Below are 20,553 nucleotides of genomic sequence, written 5' to 3'. Positions count from 1 at the left end.
AAGATGACAGATTTTTTTTCTTCTTACTTGACACTTATATTTTGGGTAATTCACACGATATCTTTATAAAGTATATAGCCCATGTGTTATTCTGATGTGTCAGCTATATTTTTAGAAAGTTTCATCAAAATCCAACCAGTAGTTTTTGCGTGAAAGAGTAACAACTAACAAACATACATCAATACATTCTTACAAACTTTCGCGTTTATAATATTAGTATAGTAATTATCTTTCTTAAGCAGAAGTTAAAACTCCGCAATAGTCAATAGACAGCATTATTAAAAAGAGGACAAAAAAAAGTTCAATTTCGTTGATGTCTTTTGTACAGTGCCGGCGCGGCGTCGCAAAGCTTAAACCCACGTGACTTGATCCAATTCGATTTACCAAAATCAAGAATATAGTAGGCTGCAAATTAATGGCAGCGCTAGAAAAACACAAATCGCGGCCTCCAAAAGCTACACAAGGTCTAAACAAAAACTAGAGCACAAAAAAGTTTTTAACGATACGATATTACAGACTCGTTTTAACTCTGAAGTTACGCTGAAGCGTTTCCGTCACGGTTTCGTGAATCGGACATGTGACATCTTCAGTACAGTTAGACTGAGGGCCTTAACTACGTTTTGTATTGTAACTTCTATAGGCAGTTTACGAAGGCGTGCATTTACAGGTGTGGGTTGAAGTCCTCCTACGTAGCACAAAAACAGAGCTGTTTCTTTTTTTTTTTTAAAGTAATCTTATTCTTTACACAGTTGGCCGGCCGGTGTTTGGTCTAGTTCGCCATTGCAGGTTCATTGTTCGTAAGTCACGAATATGAAGTTGGTCGTAAACGCCAGGCGCTTCGGGAGAGTTTTTTTGTGACAAACGTTGGCCCTCAGTAGAGGTAAAGCGTTTTTTGTTGATTTCTTACCGGTCTCTTACGTCATTTTACAACTCAGGTACATTTTGTTGTTGGCGTTGAGACGCACGGTGAGTCACGACTTAAGTTTACTTCGATGTCGATAGTATTTATCGATAAACAATAAATTATTAGAATACTTCGGTATTTAAATTTTTATAGTTTAACAACTCAGTTAGTTTACGACACCTAACCCATGAATCAGCTCGCTGAGTTTCTCACCGGATCTTCTCAGCGGGTCGCGATTCCGATCCGGTAGTAGATTCATTCGCGAAGCAGCTACTCTTGAGATGTTAGGTCTCCTTCGGAGGTGCTCGGGTAGCTGTTAGCAAATCCCACCCCTCTTGGCTGAGCCTTTGCTCGCCCACCTGTCCTGGTGAAACTGGTAAGGCCCCCGGGCCACAAGTAATCCTTCAATCATAAAAAAAAAAATTAAGACAGTCAATAGTAAACACATAAGCACAGTTAGAGCTGGTTCTTATTTTTCATTGACATAAAATTTATAAAACCATTACATCCGCAACATAAATAACATACTTTCTCTTCAAAATAAATTTGCAAGAGGAAAAATGGAAAGTGATCGCTTAGTTCGGGTTTGCTTAGTTTAATAATTATAATATTAAAGTAATTATGCATATAAAAAACATGTAAAACACAGTAACATATACAAAGTATACCTACATAAAAGGGAAGTGAAAAGTTTCAATGTTTCGTTGAAAATAAAGTGACTGTTTTCCATTAAAATATCACCTACTTTTACATTTTTATCTCAATTTTAGACCGGTTCCACTTCCTCCTCCGTGCGTCGTATTCCTCAGTTCTGAGGGTCGTGACCTTTACTGAGCACTTTTGTTAGGACTATGTTCCTCCATTCACTTCTGTCCTCCGCGCAGTGGATAGCGACATTGATGCTGGATTCCAAAGTCGTCTTAATCTGATCGGACCAGCGCATGGGACTACGCCCCCTAGGTCTCTTTCCTTCCACTTTGCCGGTGATGAGAAGTCCTTCGAGATTGTCACCCTTTTTCCTCGCAACGTGACCGAAAATCTCCAAAATCTCACATAGGCAAATGGTGGAGAGTCTTAAGGAGACGTCTAGTTCTTCCAGGATTGATGCGTTTGTCCGATGCGCCGTCCAGGGAATCCGCAGCATTTTCCTCCAGTACGCAGCATTTTCCTCCAGCAAAAGGTTCCATTTAAACTCCATTTAATTAGCAAATCTTTGCTTTCTTTCGTTTCGACCTACATACACATCACTATTTAAAACCATACAGCGGTGATGTAACCCTGAGAATTAATCAAAATATAATTGCGTTCAATGAGTTAATAATAAAATCGATATGCATATTCGATTCAGATTCGTGACGTTTTATTTAAAAAGCGCAATACGCGTCATAGCGACGTCGATATAGTAAACAGTCGAGTTTGGTCACAACACTCGGGTTCTGTCGCTCGGAGAGCGCAACAGTCGATCGGACGCTCCGCACATCCGCTTACGCGCTTACATTCGTAATAGCTGCAGCCCCACTGCCTGCTAAACTCAAAAAATATTACATGAAAAAAAAAAAAAAACAGAAGACAAAAATCACTTTTTTTTTTTATTCGAATTATTTTTTGAAAATGTTTATAATAGAGTTGAGGTATATCGGGCGGAGGCTTCGCCGTAATTCGTGACCGTTATAGTGATTATTGCAAAACAATAACAGTTGTGTTGCTCAATTAAAGTTTGTGTTTCATCTGTGTTTCGTTCCACTTACGACATTGTTTAAGTGAACAAAGTAATTTTGTGCGGTCGAGAGCCCTTCGAAACCTTATATAGAAACCTTTGAGGCTCAGCCTTAACCAAAATATAGGTAAGTACAGCGGATGGTTCGTAATTGGATACGACGCCGAATAGCGATATAATAGGATAGTGGTTTTAATCGCATTATTTAAATAAAGAATGTGTTTAAAGATGTAATGGAGCACCCCGGTGATTGTCTTCGAACATCCTCAAGGGGAAAGGAAGTCGTAAATAATTGAATTACAAGGGTCATCGACACCTGATTTACAACAATAAAGTTATTGTATTTGCCATCATAATGCAAACGTGACTAGCTGTGAAACATTTAAGAACCGGGCTGAGTATATTTTTTAAATTGTTAATATTTATAGGACACGTATTTATGAATACGGACCTTTTTACTCATTCATTTAGTGGTTCGTGATTCTGATTGTCCATAGACATAGCCCACTGAGTTTCTCGCCGGATCTTCTTAGTGGGTCGCGTTTCCGATCCGGTGGTAGATTCTGCGAAGCACTGCTTTTGCTAGGGCCAGTGTTAGCAACACACCCGGCTTGAGCCCCGTGACCTCACCTACACGTCAAGGAGAAGCTGATATAGCCTCTCAAGGCTATCAGCATAGCTAGAAAAAAAAAAGATTCTGATTGTTTTACTATGGGGCCTGAACTCAATTCAAAGTTGGAATCAGTATCATTGTTAAATATACTTGGCATTCTAAGTCTGATTGTAGTACTTTTTGTTGTCTGATGTTGAAAAGGACAAAGTGTAAAGTTCGGTTGTAGTGTATGTGCAATATGCAGTCCTTTTGTAAGAAACTAGAATAATAATAAAAAAAGTATTTAATGTGGTTGCACACTGTTTATACTAAAAACCAAAGTTATTTAAAATTTAAATGGAACGTTTTAAGGACAAGAAATGATTTCAAGTGAAAAAAGTCTGTGGCATACCAAATGATGCTCAATAAGTAAATAAAATCTGAGAAATTACGTGGGTGCCCTAAAACGAAAACCGACCCAAACATAAGCTCTGTTCGGACTAGGCGAGTATTTTAGTCGAGTACCGAGTAATTACCGAGCACCAAAAATTTTGTCGAGTAGGTTAGTAAATAGTTTAGTCAAGTCAATGCGTTTTGTTCTATTTTTTCGGGCGAGTAGCGAGTAATTTAGGCACTAAATTAGATTTAGGCACTGAATTAGATTTAGGCACTAAATTACTCGGTACTCGACTAAAATACTCGCCTAGTCCGAACAAGGCTTTAGAGACGTATGTCTAAAGTTAAATTAAAACGTACATAATTTGTAGGCGACTACAAAAAGTACTTTTCACGGCGAATCGAATGCTAAAACTGTAGAATCAATTAAGTCTGGTTCCCAAAAGATGACGTAAGATTGAAACTGGCCTAACATCACGAGCTAGCTTTGTAAATTCAGCGCCAAAGATTATTACATGTTAGATTTCTTAGTAGTGATCAAATAACTTATTCTATTTATTACACTCTTACAACTGCACGACGTAGAATTAACGTTACTGTCATTGTTATTGACATGACGCCATACCCGATTCTGCGGACCGAATGGTAAACAGTCGACGTCGCCCTAAACACGTCATCATCCTCCCGATCAACTAACGGTGTTTTTAGGTACCTCAAGCACCGGTCACCGTCACGAGTAAGCTAACCCACAGAAACAGCCCTCTGAATTTCTCGCCGGATCTTCTCAGTGGGTCTCGTTGCCGATCCGGTGATAGATTCTGCGAAGCACTGTTCTTGCTAGAGCCCCGTGAGTTCACCTAATCGTTCTGTGAATCTAGCATTACCCCTCGAGGTCACTAGAATAGGTGGGAAAAAAGACATGACGTAAGCCCGTGACGATATGGCAGTTAAAGAAATCGATTCTTAAATCATTAATTTTAGAATCGGTTTTCCTGTACCTATCTGCTTAACGACCATAGTACCGTCCTCCATGATATTCACGGTGGTGAAGTCCCCATGATAAAACCCTATATAACCCCAGTTCCGAACTGCCGTGTTCAGTGAAGCGTTTTTTCCGCAGGTAAACGAGAACAGTACCTGTATATACACAGGTTATATCGATAAATGCTTACCAAAAATATCACCCGTGTAAGTGTCAAACCAAAAATAACTGCTACTTCAAATATGCCTACGTTTTTTTTATCACTACATAGTATAAAACAAAGTCGCTTTCTCTGTCCCTATATCCCTATGTATGCTTAAATCTTCAAAACTACGCAACGGATTTTGATGCGGTTTTTTTTAATAGATAGAGTGATTGAAGAGGAATGTTTATATGTATAATAACATCCATTAAATAGTGGAGAAATCTATATTTATAAAAATGAATTGCTGTTCGTTAGTCTCGCTAAAACTCGAGAACGGCTGAACCGATTTGGCTAATTTTGGTCTTGAACTATTTGTGGAAGTCCAGAGAAGGTTTAAAAGGTTAGATAAATATGAAAATGCTCGGAATTAAATAAAAATAACAATTTTGTTTTTCCTTTGATGTGTCCCCCCCCCGTCGGACGGATTCCTTTTGTTTGTGTTAAGTTTGTTTTATACAAAAATTTAGGTCTTTTGTTTATCGATTCAGGCACTACGAAGTCTGCCGGGTCAGCTAGTCAATAATAAATTACAGTTTCCGAAGCGAAGCGAGGGCGGGTCGCTAGTGAATAATAAAATGTATTTTTTAAAACAGTTGTATTGCATAGATAAATGAACGAACACACAACACATTTGGTATTGCTAAGTGGTCACTAAAGTTCGTACACCGCCACCCACCTAGACTCGAGCTGAGATTGAAGTTCTGAATCTTATTGTTTAACGATCGTCCCATAATTGAACCACGAACTCATGGAACGAATTTTGCGGTTTTTTTTTGGTTTTTGTTGGTCCTCACAGTGGAAGTAATTCGTGTTTTCGTAAACTTAATAGAGTAGTGATTTTATATTTAGTACTTATCTGTGGTAGTACCTATTTACACCACATCGAGCGTCTTAATCGTTTAGCACACGACAACTTTGCGCAATGTTCAGGATAAAACCCAATTATTTTCGACTATTGACTTTTTTAATATTCGACTTTTTTAATTTTAAATAAAACTTAAAATAAAATTACAAACATACATATCGAAATTGTCCGAAATGTACCCGTGAAGTTAAGTTCTGATTTAAGGCAATGGAAATGGGTATTTAGCTTCTTAGAAAGAGAAAAATATTATTCAGTGAATTGAAAATTATTTTACAGTATGTACCTACTCCGTACGTTGTTTATTGATTTTTTGAGTTTTACAATAAATAAAATGTCGAAATAATTAGCAGAAATAATAGAAAGATACTATTAAATTAAATTGATAATATCTTAAATATATACTTAGTACCTTTTGAGTTGAAAATAGCTTTCACCAAAAAAAAAAAGCACCTCGTAATTCCTACAAATTGAAATGACGGTCATTAATAAAATTCATTTTCACTGACATCGTTGAAAATAATTAAGTTGAATAATGTTTAAATTATATCAAAAAGAAATTCTCGCACGAACTTTGGATGTTCTTAGAATTTAGTTAGAAACGTATTAATTCAATGACAAATGTGTAATTTTAGTTTCTAATATTTTTAGTAGTTTCAAAATGATATTTGCATTGATAACTAGTGGTCCCGCAGTAGTCGAAATTCGACTATAATTAATTGAAATTGTAAGTTTGTACACTATTATCATTCTATTTTCAAAGACTATTATACTTCTATAATCACAAATTTCGCCAAGACTACACTATAGAAAAATATTAATAAAGACAAACAATATTTAATCTATTCTCAATTTGACCAAAGACGTCAAGAACAAAAGTTTGACAATAAATAAATAGTATGCATGCGTGTGTGCGTCAAATACATGGTAGTGTGTGTAATGTTTTTTTTATTGATTTAATGTATTTTTAGGCATAATTTAAAAAAAAAATTTACATTCTGCACTCGTTCTCTATATTCTCTATAAGTGTGGAAAATTTCATACTCCTCCGTCCGCGCAATTTTCGTAAAAAGGGATACAAAGTTTTTCCTTCACGTATTAATATATAGATATAGGTCTATTATTTATCGGGTTCTTATTAACAACATTACGTTTAATTACAGTTTACCCGTGATCATGGCGCTTACAATAGCGTCGGAATATTGGAACTTATTACACGTAAATTTTCTTGTCAAATCCTTTAAATAATTATGTTTATAATGTAGCCATCCGCGAAAATTGAAGCAATCCCTAAAATAAATACACATTCACCGTTATCAATTGCTAGCAATGAAAACTTGATTTAAGATCAATTATAATAAACGAAATTGTTTAAATAAAAAATAAAACAAAAACAAAACAAATAAGTTTCCTCAAATTTCCCCGCGATTCGTAGTAATCGTATCGATCGCTAAGATATATTCTTATTCGTAGCTTTCATCTCACGATGCAATCGTCTGGGCCACCCATCCGTGGTGTTTTCTACGGCACTGCACGAGCATAATTCAATTCATTATGTGCATTCCGAAGATGGCGCACGTAACAAAAATCAAAAATTATAAAAGATCCGTGAACAATGTTATTTTTATACACTGATTGAATCAAAAATTATGTTTTTATAGATTTTTTTGTTCAACACTATTTTCAGTTTCACTTGAATATTAAACTTATTACCAAAACAAAATGGCTGCTGTTTTTAGTACATACATATCGACGCTTGTAAGGCAAACGTGACTAAGCGACAATAACTGCTTTATTTATACAAAAATGATAGGCAATAACCATATTCAATGCGCAAGAAAAATATATTTCTAGGTCTATTAAAATCATTTCAATCCTACAACTAGATTCGTTAAAATAGAATTTACTTCAAATTAGTCTACTGTAAAGTTCACGCATTGTCGCTTAGTCACGTTTGCCTTTCAAGCGTCGATATGTAACATTGTAAAAAATATATATATATGTATATAGAAAAATTTATATATTTACATATGTAGGTAACGAGTCCACGACTTAACTGATTGTAATTCGTTTAGTGGAACCCATCGGCATCACAACTTGAAAATCGCCACTCAATCAATCCATCACAATCGTTCGCAGTCTCAATTGCATGGCACACCGGCTATTCCAGCAGAACGCATAACTGCCTCGCGACAGAAGTAGGAAGGTTGAGAGGGAGATTCCTACCAGTGCAGGCTTAAAATATGCTTCACTATGCCAAAAGTCACTCACTGTATATAAAGGGTAGCGACCATTTAACATGACTGACACCAATGTTTTTAAAATGTGTTTGGGAAACTGAGACTGTAATAAAAACATACGAAAACGTTTAAATCACTACATAGCATAAAACAAAGTCGCTTTCTCTGTCCCTATATCCCTATGTATGCTTAAATCTTTAAAAATACGCAACGGATTTTGATGCGATTTTTTTTAATAGATAGAGTAATTGAAGAGGAAGGTTTATATGTATAATAACATCCATTAAATAGTGGAGAAATCAATAATAAATTACAGTTTCCGAAGGGAAGCGAGGGCGGGTCGCTAGTATATAATAATTGTAATATGTACATATATTGTAATCTTATATTTGGAAAGGTAGGTAAGTACTTTAGTTTAAACAAAGCTTTTAAAAGTTTTTGATTTAGCGATTTGATTCATGTTATTATACAATCAGCATAAAACTATTTATTATTTGAACTTTTTAGGTACATTTTGATTATAAATATTAATCATAAATGAAACGCCTTTAAGAAATTGTGTCATTTCTTACACATGCGAAGTTTGCCTCGCATATAATGATAGGAGTTTATTCGTTTAACAACTCACGTTGCATACTTAATAAGTATTTATGGATTTATGTATTATAAAATTAGCCATTTTGATTACGTGATACGGAAGCAAGGTGAACAAACACATACACACACAACCAGAGTGGAGATTCATATCTCATTAACGTGGTTTCTTTTTCAGAGTGGGGCGTCAACAGTGAAGCGGGCGAAGTGAGTGAGCCAGAGGCCGGTCGTATGCGTCCTGAAGACTATAGGCTCGTGTTTCTCAGCTCGGATTCGTCGTGTCGCGAAGACACGGAAGATTCGTCGTCGACGGCGTCATCCGCAGCGCCGCCCGCGCCCGACGATTGCGATTGGGACTATTTCGAACCGGGCGCGGCGGCGGCTCAATCCACTCCACCTCCACCGAAGCACGCTCCTCAAGTCTGCCCGAGGCAGTGCTCCTGTGGCGCCGAGCCCCGCATAGTAGCCGTCCCCGTGCCTGTTCCTGTGCCAGTACCCGCTGCACTCTGGCCCGCATTACTAGCGTTTCCAACACAGGCTCCTCCCACGCCACACTGGAGCACATACCCCGGCTTCCCGCCTCTAGATGCCGCTGCGCTTGCGCGTCTCACCACAGCAGCTGCGGTCGCTGTCACCGCCGCCGCCTCCGCCACCGCCACTGCTACCGCTTCCGCTTCTCTTCAAAACAATAAAATCGAAATGACCACCGTTGAAAGAACCGATAAAGCAATACAATCTGAAACGTCACAATTATCAGAGGCTCTCGATAGCGATAACGTCGATAATGCTATTGAACTGCGAATCGAGAATGAAAATTCAGTCGGTATTAAGGTAATCGCGGAAGAAGACCGCTTGTCCGTTGTGTCGGAACAAGGCGAAATTATGCCTGAACACCTGGAAGCTGAGAAAGCTTTTCCTTCGTCGAATGATTCCGGAGATTCTAGTGATTCAGACGCCGGTGTAGCTCGACGCAGCTATGACTTGACTAGTGGAGCACCCGAAGAACCGGCGACAACAGATGAGGATTCAGACGATTCGGGAGGTGGAGGAGGCCGGTTTTCGCGAGTGTTTGTTGTAAACCCAGCAGACTCTTCTTCAGATCTAGAAGATAACGCAGATAGCAGTGGAATTGACTGCGACGACTCATATGACAAGAAATCCGACAGCTTGGAAATTATTGCCGAGGAAATGATTATGCAAAATGAAATTATCAACTTACAGCCAAACGACAACCGACAACAAGGCAATGAAATTGTTCTGCTGGATTCTGTTGATTTTAGCGAAGAATACCCCGTGATCATATATGAGAATGTCTATGAATCAGATGATAGCAACAAGGCGAACAAGTCAAATCTTGCAAAATTTTGTGACGAAAATATGCTTCGGAGCGAGACATGTGAAGAATTTAATAGTTTTAATGTGGCATGTAGTTCAAGTAGTGATAATTTAGATAATGTCAATGACGTAGATAATAGTATTAATCGATACCAGAATAGTATATCAAATGATATTGAGTGCGACTCCTTGTCAAATAGTTTTTACTCCGATACGAGTGACAGGAAAGTGAAGGTTAGCGTCGAATTACTTGATGATAGTCATAATAACAAAGAACTAGGGACCACCGAAATTCCACCGGCACCTATGTGTAACTTAGTACCTTCTCCAAAAACTGACCACGAAGAATCATGTTCGACCGCAGAAAAAATAGACCTGTTCAAAGGTATCGAACGCACTCTGAGTGAACTGTTGAAGAAAGAATTAATGCAGGAACAAGAAGCGGAGAAAATACACGCTTGCAGGCCGGTTTGTTCGGAAACGGTGGGGGGCGCGTGCACACCTGCCGCGACAACAGTTTGCCGCTCGCGTACGCCTTGTGCGGACGGTTCCGCGCGCTTCACTAGCCGCGTTATGATAACGCACGATCGCGTCTCCGTTGTCACGTCAGACACGACGCAGCTCATGCGAGATATAACAGTGCAACACACCAACTCTCAGAACGAGACAGAACCTGACACAGGGACACAGCAAAACGAAAATGACGAACGAAATTCGGACGACGAAACGCCACAGCCTTCGGGTGGAGTGACTGTCGTTAGTAATGCCGACACTCTCTCGGCTGTCGTGTGCCTCGAAGAGGGGCTCGCTGACGACGACTCGTGGGTCGAGGACGTCAGCCATGACGACGACGAGGCCACCACGACTTCTGACACCGATTCAGGCGACGAGGCCTCCCTGCCCTCGCGAGGAGATGATTTTTCGTATTGTAGGCGTTCCTTAGATTTTACGTTGCATACCATAGTTGAAGAAAGTTGTGAAGAAAGCGAAACTGAGCACACCACAAAGAAACCGCGACCTTTGTCCGCAACTGAGCTAGAAAAATATTTTTTTTTCGGCCTAGGAGACGGACGAATTGTTCGCGAGGATGAAGAAGCAGTGTCAGAAACGTCCAGTGTGTGTAGTGAAGGAGGTGAATCGATTGTTGACAGTGAGCAACCTAAACGAAACAGTGACAGTGATGACTTGGTGTCATCGCGCTTGGAAAAATATTTCTTATCTGGATTTATGGGTTTCAATCAAGAGAGACGAGACTCGGACGGTTCCGGGAGTGTAGGAAGCGACAGTGAAGGCAGACAGAGTCCGGAGCAAAGGAGAAAACGCCTTGTTCGGGCCCGCGGTACCCCTCGTTCGCATTCTTCTTCCCTGGATAACTTATTAACTAGCGAAGAACAGACACAAGATGGCCAAGAAGTATCAGATGCGTCCAGCACAGAAACTGAAGACAGACATGACTCATCTGATCGATTAGACATGCAAGGTGAATGCAAGAGAAAAAAGCAAACGAAAAAAACGCGCGGTTCCCCAGCTGACGAGCGCCGACAGTCCGCAGAGTTCACTGAGGAAACACGTGATGATACTCGATCCGTTTCAGAGGGTGAAGACAGTAATTCAGTACCACGACCGGAATTCCCACCGCTCGGTTCCGAACTATCAGAATCTAAAAAACAAGCCAGCAGAGACAGCGGTTTTGTTGGCAGTTGTGACGATCTTCTACGAAACAGTGACAACAGTTCGGATTTCAGATCTCACGAACTTAAAACGGAATTGGAAGAAATCGTAGAAGAAATTAGGCCGGACTTAGATGAGCGGTTAGAAAGCTCCTCGACATCACGTCCACCGCAAAGCCAACTCACTAGAAAAGATAGTTTTAATAATTGGTCATCGGATGAGGAGACAAATCTCATGATGACAAAAATGCGGCAATTCTTCAAGCAAATGATACATACAGGGAACGTGCGCACGTCCACTCCGGCTTCAACAAATTCAGAGAGTTCGCGTCCGCCGAAACCGCCACAACTATTGTATTTTGAAAGCGAATTAACGAGACTAATGAAAACAGTTCCGGGTATACGCGACGAAGAAGTGCGCGAAATCGTCGAATATTTATCAAGCGAAGACACGTGGAGTGACTCATACGATTCTTCAGACTATGCGGGCTCCGATATGGAGGGCACGGCGGCCAATAGGACAGAACTCAGGAAACAAATATCCGAGAGCTGTCGAGAGATAATCGACGAATTTGACAGAGGTAACGGCGACGCGAGGTCACTGGAGCGCGATGCGGCCGGTGCGTATCGAAAACTGGCGGCAACTTTGGGACGCGCCGGAGAAGGCTCGCCTCCCTTATTTGGGAAAGTCATGAGACATATCGGAGGGAGACTAGTGGCGTTGATGCATGAAGTATCGGGTGGTGCATCGCCGAGCACAGATGACGACAGCGCGTCTGAACCGGGAGCGTTAGCGCGGAGTAAATCTCACGACATTTTGGAAGCGACGGCAAGTCGGGGTAGTGTGGCTAGTGATTGTGAACGGTTTTCGTGGCGTGGTAGTTTCGAATCGGCGCTCCTGGCGGCCGACTCGCGCGGCACTCTGGGCGGTGCGGGATGTGAAGCTCGCAGATCACCCGCAGCCTTGGATCTGGCTGCGCAGAAGTCGCACTCTCGCAGTTGTGGAGCTATTAGTGGCAGTGAAGACAGACTATGGCGTGGACGGAGAAGAGCGTCGGCTCCTGATGCGGAGGTAAGACAACAAACACATATACATTAGACGATAATAATGTATCTCTTAATAAATAAGTCATAGCACGCAAAACCGTCTGAAATTGGTGAATTATGATATGGTAAGATTTTTTATTGTCTACATGGGCGGACTTGTCTCAGTTTTCACAGTACAACGGCTAGGCTGTCCCACTCTTCAAGCCGAAACTTCACGGCATAAATAGGCAGGGTGGTGGTACCTACCAATGCGGACTCTCAAGACGTCCTACCGCCACCAGTAGAAAAGTGTAAATTTTAAGTTTTTAAATTACAGACTTGTCATACGAGCATATTATTGAAGAACGATGTTTCAATTATCGATTTCATTTAGGTACATGTGTTTTCATTGATAGCAATGCGCATTCACTTTATTTAACATGATGATTGAATAGTAAGGTATCAATTACCCAGATGTGTGTATTAAAATTAAATTAACGTTTATTATTTCATGAGTCATTGCAAACTTGCGCAATTGACTTTGATGGTCAGTGTTTATTTCGCTCAGACAAGAGAAATGCCAGGTTACCAAGCTGTTGTCTGTCGGTAAAGGATCGAATATCGCCTAAAGGAAAGCATCTCACTTCGTCTATTAAACATAATTGCATGTTAACATTGATGTATGTTACTGGAATGACTTTTGTTTCCTACTATAACTGTTTTGTTTCCTACTATAACTGTACAAGAATACACGGCGACATTCGATCATACATTTATAATGTGCTGTAAGATGTTTAGACGAAATCACCCTTAAGCGAAGACAAGGAAATATATATTCTTATGAGTTAACATGTAACATAATACTTAACCCCGGATCCCATTTGGGTGCTTTTTAGGCGCTTGAAGCACCGGCTATCGTCCTAGTCGAAATCGTCAATGCGAACTAGCCCATAGATACACTGAGTTTCTCGCCGATTCCGTTTCCGATTCCGTGGTAGATTCTGCGAAATACTGCTGTTGCCAGGACTGGTATTAGCAAACTCTCTCAGGCTGAGCACCGTGACGTCACTTATCAGTCATTGCGTAACTGAAATCGCCTCATATAGTAGGGGAGCCCAAGCGGGGGTTTCGGGATTTATTAAAGCGCGGCAGATTAATATACAGGGGGATACATTGTACCCGGCTAAGTACCTCCACCAAAACCAGCGAATAATTTACGTAAAGTTTCTTTAAACGAACGCTTATGGAGGTCTATTAATATATTATTATTCCAACACTAATCTCTCAGTTTAAAAAAAAATTAAGGTTTCGTTACATAATACATTTATAATAATACATATAACAAAATAAAAAAAAAGTATGTCATATTTCATAAAGATATTTTCATTAGATATTCTAATGAAGTAAATCTAAATCCTATAATACAAAATTATAACAAAAATTTACGACTTCTAGAAAATAAAACGAGAACTTTGTCACTGTAGTCGAAGTAAATTAAATAGGATTTTTAAGGATATATCAAAAACTACAGAAAGGTTAAAATTTTTATTGAGACATGCTTTCAAAGAATCATGAAAATCGATACACCTAGAAAAAAAATCTGAGGTAACACACCTTTTTTGAAGTCGGTTAAAAATAAAGACGAACGTGTGTGAAGGCGGGCGCATAGTTTTGTAAGTTTTATAATGTCATAGTTTTAAATCGCTCAAGTAATCACTTCAATACCACTTAACTATAAGCAGTGCTCAAAAACCTATTATTGCGATGTTCTAAAATTGTTACTCTGTTTGTTTTTGAAATTTATATTGACAGGCCGATAACTAGTACATCCAACTTTAGTCATTTTTATTGCAACATCCATAATAGATGTTAATTAATATGTAATTAACGAACCAATAAAAATCTGAATTATTCATTAAGTCTGTAAATGATTTAAATAAAGTATTGTGTAAATTATAAACAAACTAAGTAGTAGTATTATTATTATACGTACTTATCTAATTATACAGGAGCATACGGGTTACATAGTGTGCTGCATGAAGACTTTTTTTTATTGCTTAGATGAGTGCACGAGCTCACAGCCCATCTGGTGTTAAGTGGTTACTGGAGCCCATAGATATCTACAACGTAAATGCGCCACCCACCTTGAGATATAAGTTATAAGGTTTCAAGTATAGTTACAACGGCTGCCCCATCCTTCAAACCGAAACGCATTACTGCTTCAGAGCAGAAATAGGCAGGGTGGTGGTACCTACCCGCACGGACTCTCAAGAGGTCCTACCACCAGTAATTACGCAGATTATAATTTTGCGGGTTTCCTTTTTATTACACGATGTTATTCTTTCACCGTGGAAGTCAATCGTGAACATTTGTGGAGTACGGATTTCATTAGAAAAATTGGTACCCGCTTGAGATTCGAACACCGGTGCATCGCTCAACAAGAATGCACGGGACGTCTTATCCTTTAGACCACGACGACTTCACAGTTTTAGTTAGTTTAGGCTTAAGATTCCTATCTGAAACACCGGTAATATGACTTGTTGGGACTAGTTATGACTCCGAACAAGTATCTAGTGTCGCTCTGTCTAATTCTGCCTCAAAACAGTCTTGCTTTCCCGGTCTGGTGTAGGCCGCGTAATCTTTTAGCATACCAAATGCGATTACAAACGTATAAATGAATGAGAACTTACTATCTTTATAGTGTCGTGTATAAATAATAAAATCACAACAAAATACATACCTCGTGTTCGTTCTTGAACGATTACTCATTAGAAATTAGCATCGCGACATTGATCAGGCTCGATGATGCCAAACTTGTTTAAAAAATATTGACGAGTAAACTAGTAAGAAATAATTATATCTTAATTGAATAGTTTTATTATAATGACGGCAAAGAGAACGGACATAAGGCATTTAATATTATTAATATACTAGCGACCCGCCCTCGCTTCGCTTCGGAAACATTAAAACACACATGAACCCAAAAAAATAAAAATAAAATAAAAAGTAGCCTATGTTCATCAGGGACAATGTCGGCTTCTAATGGAAAAAGAATTTTTCAAATCGTTCCAGTAGTTTCGGAGCCTATTCGAAACAAACAAACAAACAAATCTTTCCTCTTTATAATATTAGTATAGATTAGTATAGAAGAACAAAATAATTGCTACCGCTATCCATTATGGGAGTTGTTAATCTTCATCGTCCTTTCCCTAAGGATAATACGCTCGGTATACTCGTAAGAAGCAATGCGACTTTGCCTGTTCTTAAATTCCGAACACAGGTAACAATTGTTCCAAGGAAATGCGTACTCGATACACGGACTAATTCCACTTATTCTCCCCTCTATTTTTTTAATCTAAATCTTCTATTTTTTTTACTGGTAGGACCTCTTGTGAGTCCGCGCGGATAGGTACCACCACCCTGCCTATTTCTGTCGTGAAGCAGTAATGCATTTCGGTTTGAAGGGCGGGGCAGCCGTTGTAACTATACTTGGAACCTTAGAACTTACATCTCAAGGTGGGTGGCGCATTTACGTTGTAGATGTTTATGGGCTCCAGTCACCACTTAACACCAAGTGGGCTGTGAGCTCGCCCACCCATCTAAGCAATAAAAAAAAAACTATGCATTGAATAAAAAGGTATTCTTGAGTTAACAGATGTTAGTTAAAAATGATGTTAATGCATGTGGTGCCATCGTCTCCGTCGTACAGTTGATTTATTGGCTTATAAAGCAGAATCAGTGACTTTTCAGCAATATGTATTTCCTTTGAAATGTGAAACTGTGAACTTTTCCATACGATATTCCCTTGAGCGTTACGAAATGTTGTACTTCAAATGAGACCTAAGTACAGTATTTTATGGTAGGCAGCAACGCGGCTTCTGAGACAATTTCCACCAATTGGACTGTATACTTGACTGCCTATTGGGGTAATAGAAAACATGAAAACTTAACCTAACTCATGTCAATAGAACCTTTAAAGGATTTCGAAGAGCTGTCTATTGTAACCACAAGTGAATACTTCACGTTACCTGCAACGTACGTACGTGCCTTTGACATAAAAATATATACATAATCTTACTGGTGGTAGGACCTCTTGTGAGTGTGAGTGAGTTAATGCGTTTCGGTTTGACGGGTTGGGCAGCCGTTGTAACTATACTGAGACCTTAGAACTCATGTCTCAAGGTGGGTGTCGGCATTTAAGTTGTCTATGGGCTCCGGTAACCACTTAACATCAGGTGGGCCGTGAGCTCATCCACCCATCTATGCAATAAATAACAAAAAGATAACCTTGTCGATACAAATAGCATAAGAGCGTATATGCAAAATAATCTAAGAGCAATCGAAGTCGTAATACATTCAGCTGTAATTCCTTGCAGTCGGAGGAGGAACAGCGTTCGGGATCATTACCGCGGTTACCGTCTGTGACGGGTACGACCGCGACTCCGGTCGGGCCGGTCAAGTCCGCCCGGTACAGAGCACCGGGTTTCCGTACAGCGACACGTGCTGCGTCCGCGCCAGGTCTGCACGTGCCGCGGCGAAGAAGGCCACCGCCCACCCCACAGCAGCCCCCACCGGCCGCGCCGGCGTCTGCACCTAGTTTACAGGGTAAGTAAATAACTCCACAAAACACCAATATTTTTTTCCTACCTATGCTGATAGCTTTGAGAGGCTATTTCAGCTTCTCTTTGACGTGTACGTGAGCTCACGGGGCTCAAACCAGGAGTGTTTCTAACACTGGCCCTGACACCAATACTTCCCGCTCGGGGTTCCTCAAATTTTAAACATCGATGTGGAATACTCTTGCGTGCCTTAAACATTATTCTATCTGTCCATATTTATAATTAAATCTTTTTACTTGTGTAAATTGCATGTGCATTTTTGCAGACTGATATTCACAGTGACTATCAAATTAATTTGCGGTTTTCATAGATTTATTGACGCGTACTCAGGTCAATATAGTTTATTTCGTTGAAATCCATTGACAAGCGAAACGGATAATATTACGTTACTTGTTAAAGAGATACCACAGTGCACGATGCTCTGCACTCAGCTGCAGATAGGAACAGATGGCGGTGCACTATAAAAAACAAACTGTTTCAAGGCCATGACCATGACCCTCAGTAATGAGGAAACCGATGCAAGGAGGAGTTAAAGAGATACCTAAATAAATATAAAATTAAATATTAGTTGGTGTACATACGTATTTGCGCATGTGACATCACGGGAAAACGTTTGTAGTAGAAAAAAAAACTCGACACTACTATTTTATTTAACGACACCAGTTATTCAGGATACTTGGAGTTGGTAGTTTTTTTTTTATAATTTATACTTTTAGTAATGCGTTTCGGTTTGAGGGGGTGCCCCACCTGGCTGAACTCATGTCTCTAGGTGGATGGCGGCATTTACATTGCTGATGTATATGGGTTACCGTAACCTCATAATACCAAGTGGGCCGTGAACTCTTTCAAACATCTAACCAATAAAAAAGTCTGATTCAGTTTTTTTTTCGCCGCTAAATTAGTTTTTTTATTAATATTGAGCGCTTTATCTGTTTTTCACAATAACATGTAACTATTACCGAAGTACTGAAACATTTTAAACGAATTTCAATAGAAAGAAAAGCTAAAAGTAATTAGAAAAATGAAAAGACAATAAGTTATGAACCAATTTCGCACTTTACTTTTCCTCTATTGTACTAAAGCTTTGATCTGATTGAGTGATGGTGAAAGCCCAGTGTGACACCAACATCACTGTGAATAAATTTTAATTCAAGCAAGACAACAAATAAATGCTTTAAAAAATTAAAAACTTCATTGCGTTAAGAAAAGAAAAAGTTAATTAAGCCAGCTTTTGAATTGCTTCACTTTCTCACACGGGAGCCAATTATATTTTGTTATGCAGAGACAAAGTAAACATCTTAGTCAGTTAAATATGTATTTACACAGTTATATTTGTTCATAGTCAATAAGGATAGTTAAAAAAAAACATATTTGGTGTATATTGTATTTCAACCCAATGAAAACAGGGTAAGATCATCTCTGAAGTCAAAAATAATAACCAAATATTAAATAAAAAACACCAGCATTGGAACTGTCCCACAGGCTTATTATATATTCAAATAACCTATAAATTTAACACTACATAATACTAAAAAAATTCGTTGTAATCTAGGAAAATATTAAGGTTAAACTTCGACCACAACAGATACATATCAATTAGAACAAATTCTTATTTTTCGCATGCTTATATCCAAGTGCTAATCACTTGCTCAAATGTTGTCTCTTACTACGATCCTAGTAACAGTTCATATCATATTCTAAAGGCCACTTTGTCTCCGTAAGCGAATCTTAAAATATTTTTGTGTATGAATGTGACGTATACACAGTGTCTGCCTAAACCTTAATTGCTGATCTACGATTACCGTTCATCGTTAGTAGATTCTGCGAAGCACGGCTATTGCTAGGGTTCGTGTTAGCAACTTCGTCAGGCTTGAGCTCCGTGAGCTCATCTACTAGTTAAGGTTCCGCTGAAATAGCCTCTCAAGGCTATCAACTTAGGTAGGAAAAAAAACAAAAAATAAAAAACCTTCAGAGCAATAAAAAATTAAATACTAATAACTAAATACTAAAATAACAAAGATATCATGGGGTACTTAATTGAGAATGATTTAAATGGTTTTTATAAGTTATCTGTGGGTAAGTAAAAAAAGTTTTAATCTGTGCTATTTTTTTATGAAAACATTAAGTATGTTAAATGTGAAATGTAATAGCGTTGATAGCATAATATTGATAATTGATCCTCCCGATCCACTAACGGTGCTTCTAGGTACTACAAGCACCGGTCACCGTTCTCGTCGAACCCGTCGCTTGCGACGAAGGGCTCGACGAGTAAATTAACTCTCAGACAGCCCACTGAGTTTCTCGCCGGATCTTCTCAGTGGGTCGCGTTACCGATCCGGTGGTAGATTCTACGAAGCACGGCTCCTGCTAGGGTTTGTGTTAGCAACATCATCAGGTTTGAGCCTCGTGAGCTACTAGTTAAGGTTACGCTGATATGGTCTCTCTAGACCATCAGCTTAGGTAGGAAAAAAAGCTGATTTACTGCACTGCGCTTAAAGCGTAATGCATACGAACATTGAAACGAATCTTTATCTTTTCGAGCATGAAATAGCGAATACTGATGTAAATGATTAGATTAGAGTAACTATTAAGTATTTGGTGTTACGTAACGACGGAATTCCAATCCAAAAAGTAATTTTAGCAATTAAATCTGTTACGTAAAGTAAGCGGAAGCTTATTTTACGATGCTTTCTCTTATTCACAGCAAAGGTTTTGGAGATGTCCATCAATTATCGCGAAACAGTAGTTTATTCATATAATGCAAACATACAAAATTCAAATACGGAAACTACAATGGTTTTTTTTTTATTCCTATTATTTTTTCGTAAAAAAGGCCTTTGTAATGAATTTCAAGGTAGGCATTGCCAATCATTTTTTGCGAGAAATATCAAACAACATCGTTGGCCAAAACATTTTTCAAACGACATACATACATGATATGACAAACTGGAACAAAAACACGACGATTAGATTAAGTCCAGCTTCGTAGTATCATTTAGATGTTCTTTTAAATCAATCTCAGTGTTTTTAGTGTACAATTTTTTATTGCTTAGATGGGTAGACGACAGCCCACCTGGTGTTAAGAGGTCACTGGAACCCATAGACATCTTCAACGTAAATGCGCCACCCACCTTGAGATATAAGTTCTAAGTTCTCAGTATAGTTACAACGGCTGCTCCACCCTTCAAACCGAAACGCATTACTGCTTCACGGCAGAAATAGGCGGGGTGGTGGTACCTACCCGTGCGGACTCACAACAGGTCCTTATCACCAGTAAAAAAATATTAATTAAAAATATCTGCTAGCTAGATCGATTGCTGCTAGCGTACATAAACAAAAACAGCGTATACATTTAAATTATGATCTAAATTTAATATTAAAAGAAGATGTGGTAATGAAAAAAAAACTCAA

General features: G+C 39.0%; 1 protein-coding gene across 4 annotated transcripts in view; it reads left to right on the top strand.

The window, feature by feature from the left end:
* Positions 1-20,553, top strand: part of LOC114239731 (uncharacterized) — a 109,188-nt gene that overhangs the window by 47,807 nt on the left and 40,828 nt on the right. For 3 of the 4 annotated variants that reach the window (XM_028170090.2, XM_028170088.2, XM_028170089.2), the window contains exons 3-4: positions 8,671-12,569; positions 16,900-17,128. In XM_028170090.2, coding sequence (XP_028025891.2) covers positions 8,671-12,569; positions 16,900-17,128 — 4,128 coding nt within the window. Of the gene's footprint in view, positions 1-1,568; positions 2,749-8,670; positions 12,570-16,899; positions 17,129-20,553 lie in introns of those variants that run through there. The other variant, XM_028170091.2, reaches the window with a different exon arrangement.

Source organism: Bombyx mandarina, chromosome 09 (assembly GCF_030267445.1).
Source record: "Bombyx mandarina strain Sakado chromosome 09, ASM3026744v2".
NCBI classification, from domain to species: domain Eukaryota; kingdom Metazoa; phylum Arthropoda; class Insecta; order Lepidoptera; family Bombycidae; genus Bombyx; species Bombyx mandarina.
This window is presented reverse-complemented; position numbering and strand designations above follow the sequence as displayed.